At 40.9% G+C, this 6,451-nt stretch overlaps 1 protein-coding gene across 1 annotated transcript; it reads right to left on the bottom strand.

Annotated features, from left to right (window-relative positions):
• Positions 1-2,192: 2,192 nt before the first annotated feature.
• Positions 2,193-6,164, bottom strand: vip (vasoactive intestinal peptide). Its single transcript, XM_076083459.1, has 5 exons — positions 6,070-6,164; positions 5,828-5,932; positions 4,757-4,882; positions 2,974-3,085; positions 2,193-2,201 (listed from the first exon to the last, which is right to left on the bottom strand). The coding sequence occupies exons 1-5, from the start codon at positions 6,162-6,164 to the stop codon at positions 2,193-2,195; spliced, it is 447 nt and encodes a 148-aa protein (XP_075939574.1).
• Positions 6,165-6,451: the final 287 nt, after the last annotated feature.

Raw genomic sequence — 6,451 nt, forward strand, 5'->3', positions numbered from 1 at the left:
CACACAGCTCACTGCCCATTAACAGCAATGTGACCTACTGCCACTGAAACTGTGAAAGCAATTAGAGGTGTAATATTACGCTGATGTTGAAGGCTTTAAGGAGGGCGTTAATACGGACAACATGGTGGAATCACTATCAACCATTAGCACGGTTCTCTGGATGTACTGACAGTAGCAATTGTTTTGTAATGAACCGTATTGTACTGAAGCAAAGCTGACTCAAAGTCTCATGAAACACTCGTGAAATGCATTCTATTGGTAACATGTTCAGAGACACAAGATGTCCGTCTTTTATGCAACTTCTTCTTCTACGTTACAAAACGAGCGTTTAGGTTTAGACAACAAAACCACTGAGTCATGATTGGGCTCAAAATAAGTACGTAGAGTGAGGTTTAGGTGGACTCTCCAGTGGCATCATGTTTGTGCTGAGCGACACGCACACAAAAAAACGAACAATTTGTGTCCCCGTAAATAAATCTAATAGATTACATTTGATAACTTTTTCACGAACTTCCATGAAACTGAGCCGGCTGACGACATCCTCTCAGGATAAAGCTGGCAATAACTTTAATATTCTAGTTTATTGTCAGTGTTACGTGCCGTATTGCCGTACTTGTTTACAGAAATACATAATATAATTTTGAATATGCAAAATAAATTTCACGTTATGCTACTTATGACAAAATGCAACTTTCTTGACGTGCAACATGATCTTCTAAACTTGCAAACATCACATGTGTAGTTCATGGCACGATTCAAACGGAATCAAAAGATTATTTGTCTCTTTCCATTGAATACCGTGCATGTTTTTTTTGGGGGGGGGGGTGTTACTGAACTTCACGTCAATCAGCTGACCCCCACGGGGACGAAGTGAAGGTCGCTTTGTACTCATACATGTCAACATCTCCCGTCCTTCTATACAATCACATGAATGTCTTTTCCTCTTAGAAGCGATTAGCTGACGTCAGACAGCAATGTTTGATTGAAAACAATCGTTTTTAAAATTCTGAATCAATCACGTTAGAATAATACACATTGCAGTTGATGTGTTTGTATATACTGTATATACTGGACACCCAAACATACAGTTCAGTGGAGACATCAAGTGTCTCATTATGGTTTAAATGCTGTTTTTCACAATATGAACCATCAGCAGCTTAACTTCTACATTCAAAAACCCAAACTGATCAAACTTCAAACAATCAGGCAGACAAACAGACTCGGCTTTGAAAAATAAACCAATATCTTTTATTTGGTGAGTGGTGTACATCACTATATGCGCTAAAGGCTGGTCTATGCTCAGTTATAATGTCTTTGCTCTACATATGGAATATAAAGTGATTAAATGCATCGCTGTCCATTTTCTTCTTGATCCTGCGTCTCCTTTTTTTACCATGAAACGACCACGTGTGAATTCTCTGAAACAAGTCAGCACTTCCATCATGATTTGTAAACCGTTGAAAATATTCATTTGAATTTAACGCGACAGGCGTTCTAATGAAAATTGTCCCAATTTATTGTCCAACGTGTAATAGAACAATGGATCTATAGAAAGTTAGCATGCTAGTGAAACAAAAGCTGCAGCTATTGTTCTCTATAAAGTAAATGGGCCTCCTGGATCTGTATGAAGCAGTTATTCCACTGAAAGCCAACAGTGTCCATCAACAGTGAAATCACACCAGTGTTCCATTCACAAATGTTGGTCACAATAGATTCAGTGAAATAATGCAATAAAGTAAATGCTGTTCCATTGACGTTCAATGGGTCAAATGTTTGAATGGGAGTCAACGGGACGAATTTCACTCAGATTTAATAGGACAGTGTTCCTTTATGAGAGAAATGGTTTAAATGAAAGTTAATGGAACAACAGTGATCTTAGAGGAAAGTAAATGTGCTACTTCTGTTCTTCTGTTTTACTGCTTTACTGCGGTTTTCAAACCCTGGTTGATCAAACTGCACGTGGACCCAAAGAGTCTATATAGTATTGTGTGTATGTATACATATATGTATATATATATACAGTGTAAACATGTACTGTGTGGATGAAGAGATACATAACCACATGGGAGAACACATCATCATCATTGGCTGATTTGACTGTCGAACGTCCGTTCTGGATTAATACTGTTTCTTTTGGAATGGGCGGTTTCATGAGGATGACTTGAGGTATTCACTGGAACACGAGCCGCTCCTCAGAGTGGCTGCAGACAAACAGGAGAGAGAAGAAAACACGTTCATTATTTCCAACTCTTTATTCCCTTTATTTACTCCTTTGGAGAGCAACGGACATGTTCAACACGTAATCTACAGTGTACAACACGGAGGCTCTGTAGTCAGAACCAAGACGGCAAAACTTTATTACTCCTTTCAATCTTGACAAATGCAGTGCAGACCAGATGGACTTTCACAATAAAAGCCCTATATGCACTGTAACTGTTTACAGTAGCTTAGCAACAGACAAAGCAGACAGCTAGCAGCTAGCGACCTGAGAGGAAACGCACCTGTCTCTCAAAGAGGCCACGCCCTCATTTATGCCTAACTTTAAGCCTTAATATAATTGAAACAGGTGAGTTAAATATAAATTCACCCGCTGTACAGTTGTCATGAACGGGGATATTAGTTATAATGTTGTAAACATGTTTATTTCTGCTGTAAAGTTGAGCATTTTACCATAGAGGTCAATGGGGATTGACTCTTTATTTGGAGCCAGCCTCGAGGCATGACCCGCCTCTTCCTCTGATTGGCTAGCACTCGTTGCCTGGTTAGCAGTAGGCCGGAGGAGTGTGATTGGTGCAGGTGAGAGTAAGAATGTCAGGCTAAGCCAATCAGAGGCAGAGTAGGGCGGGTCATGGTACTGCAGGTGTTATGTCGAACTGGTTTCCCTCTTGTTGAAATGATAATGTCCCCCATCGACGGTGGTTTGGGATAACAGTTGTTTCAGGTTGAGGTGTGTGTGTGTGTGTGTGTTCCTACCAGGTGGAAGTTGTTTAGGAGGTCATCTACGTTGATGTCATCGTAGCTCTCCTGGAAGGTGTTGGGTTCGTCCCTGGACTCCTCCGGGTCGCTGGTTCCAGGATCTTCTAGGCTGTGTGCAGAAAGTCAAAACAGAATAAAACATTTCATTCATACAAAAAAACGTGAAATTCTACAAAACAATATAACATCTGACGGAGGAAGAAGGGAATTGCATGTTATTTCTTAACCACACATTAAAATGCACTTTCTGTAAATGTACAGTTTAAACTTCTCTTTGACTTCACTTATCGTTTAATGCGATGAGATGAATTTCTGTTAGAAATAAACGAGCCAACGTATTCAGTGAAGTTGTTTTAACTGCCAACCTTCACGCAGTTATTTGGTGTTGGTCCAATTTCTTCTACGTATGATTGTGTTGTTTCCATAGAACATGTTAGCTGCTAAATGTTTTATCAGACAATCAAACCCGGAGACAAACGATGAACAAACTGTTCTGGAGGCTGCAGGCTTAAATGTTGGAGAATCGGTCAGTCATTTTTACATTTTTACATTAAATCAACTTTATATCTGCTTTCCTCATTGATGTCCATCCATCAATATTACTCTCTCAATACATTTGAAAGGAGAGGTGTACCATGCAGTTGATCAACAATGCTTTGCTTTAGATCTACAATGTTTAACAGCTGTTTAAAATGTCCATGTTGTCATTTAGAAGACTCATTCCCCATGTGGTGCATCCTGGTGTTAGAAGAAATGATCAACCGTGTAGAATTCCATTCAAATTAAATGTAAATTTAAAGGAGCAGGTTTCACATTGTTCCTTTGAAAACCAGCAGGTGATGTCGCTCCATGTCTTTATTCAGGCTGATCTCACACTCTGTTATCAGCCGTATCTTCTAAAAACAATGCACCACAATACAAATATAACCCACGTAATCATGAGCCAGGACAGCTGACGGGGTAGAAAGAGTGATTCAGTCTGCTTAGGTAGGAGGATAAAAACACTAGACTTTATAAAGTCCAGTGTGAAACGTAACGCATGAACATTGACGTATTTGTTATGTAACTTACGTCCTTAAGTAACGTAGTTCTGTAGTTATTTTTACCCAAACCACCATTTTCTCCTAATCCCATAAAACATCCTACCAGGAGACAACCTGCATTCTCTCTAGTGTCCACCAGGGGGCGACTCCTCTGGTTGTATAGAAGTCTATGAGAAAATGACTCTACTTCTCTCTTGATTTATTACCTCAGTAAACATTGTAAACATGAGTTTATGGTCTCAATCTCTAGTTTCAAGTCTTCTTCAATACAGCATGATGTTCATTTAGTACATTATGGTCCATTTAGAGTCAAACAGACCATAAAGCAGGGGATGCTTTAGGGCGGGGCTTACTGTGATTGACAGGTCTCTACTAGAGACGTATACGGCGTCTCTACGTCACTCCTCCTCAGTCCAGATATGGTCACTTCCTGTTCACTGGTTGTAAAAAAGCCAAGATGGCGACGGACAAAAGGCTGAACTCGAGAATTCAAAACGTCCACAAACCGATGAGTGACATCACGATGACTACGTCCACTTCTTATTTACAGTTAATAGTTCATATGTTGTACGAGGACACGTTTACATGTTTATATGTTTATAACATTTCATAACAACAACTGAGCTCAAGAGATTCCTTTGAGACTCAAATAAGAAGGTGTTTTCAGTACCACATGAACTATTATGAGTCCTAATGAGGTTCATGTTCCAGTGAATGTAGGGAGGTCTGGTGCCTACCTTCTCTTTCCTGTTAAGACCGAGTTCAGGTACTTCTTAACGGCCATCTGTTTGCGGAAGCGGCTGTAGTTGTCTGTGAAGATGGCGTCTGAGTGACGCTTCACCGGCTCCTCCATCAGCTCGTCGCTGCAGAGAGAAGAGAATCGTGAGAGGAACGAAGAGGAACGAAGAGGAGTGAGAGGCGTCGTCCTTCTCTTTGTGTCTGGATATAACATGTAGTGAAACAGCAGTGGCATACATTAACCTTTACAATTGTTTGGTCAATTACAAAAGGCTTTTCATTGCAAATGTCAGAAAGTCGTTTGGTGTCAAACTGTCATGCTGCTGAGAACACGTCACCTGGTTAATGATGTTTTTATTTTTTTATTTGCAAGAAAAGTTTCCTGTGACGTAAATGTTAGAAAATGTGGTTTTCACGCAAATTATCACATTTTCATCATTTTATGGATGTTTTTATTTGTTTGTTAAGAACTTAATTAAATTCATGGTTTCAAGCACATTCTGATTAAAATAATACAATTTAACACTACACGTTTTATCCTTCATTACCAAACCACATATTTAAAACATGATTCGTGTTTTCTTTGAATTTATTTCTGTAAGAAGGCAAATAATCTGAAAAAAATGATATTTTCTCTTTCAACAGCATTTTAAGACTTTAAACTTCTACACTCATTTACATATTTTCGACATTGTTCAGTAAACTGTCCACTGGAAGCCCCCGTGGCTCCGGTCCTTATGAGGCATAAAGGTCTCATGGTTCCTTTGTTTTTTTAAATAATTGTGCATCAAGAGGCTTCTTTATCCGCTTGTTTCACACTTTTTTCTATTTTCAAAAATATAATTCCTGTTTCATAAATCTGGAAGCTGGTTTGTATTTTTTCACACCAGACAGCTCAGCACAGACCTGGTAATAACGGTCAGGTGAACAGGCTTTAGACTTTTATCAAATATAAACAATAAACTATTTCAAGGTGCCTCCGTAAAAATTAAAAAAGCCAGATTCAGCCTCGTCTCTCTGCCCGCCAGCTCGCCGTTCTGCCGGGCTCTCCGGACGGGGAGGTCACCTACCTGACCCGCTTCCCGATCAGAGACTCCAGGTACCTCCGCGCTGACAGCTGCCCGAGGAGTTTGCTGTATCCGCTGGTGAACAGACCGTCCGCGTGTCTCGTCGGCCTGCACAGCATCACGGACAGTAACATTAAAATCCACTCAAATGTTCAGACACTGAAGCGCAGCGGCTCCAATAATCACAGACATAAAAGAATAACCGTGAGCAGGAGTCCGCAGGTCGATTCATATCTGTCTCTTACCTCATGGATGTGTATGGCAGACTCAGAGTCCGGGAGTACAACACGCTGCACAGGGCTATTAGGAACAGCAGCTGGGGGCCGGTCCGTTGTAACATCGCTTTACACCTGAGGATGGAAACGACAGTGAACACCGAGGACACCGGCTCGTTGCTCACCAGAAGCACCATGACGCCCAACAGTCACGTTGTTAACAGAAGAGCAGTTCAAAGCCACGGAGAGCCGTTTGGAACACTCACGTAATGCTGAATTCTGTCCGAGGGGAGCAAAAGAAATAGTGCGTAATTACGCACGGCTGGCGAGGACAAACCCGTTTCCCCGCGGAGACGCTGCGACTCTTTTGTCCCACAGAGACCACAAGCTAAAGGAAACGTGTTCAGCTTCT

This window comes from Anarhichas minor, unplaced genomic scaffold (assembly GCF_050575085.1).
Source record: "Anarhichas minor isolate MPS153535 unplaced genomic scaffold, ASM5057508v1 ptg000133l, whole genome shotgun sequence".
NCBI classification, from domain to species: domain Eukaryota; kingdom Metazoa; phylum Chordata; class Actinopteri; order Perciformes; family Anarhichadidae; genus Anarhichas; species Anarhichas minor.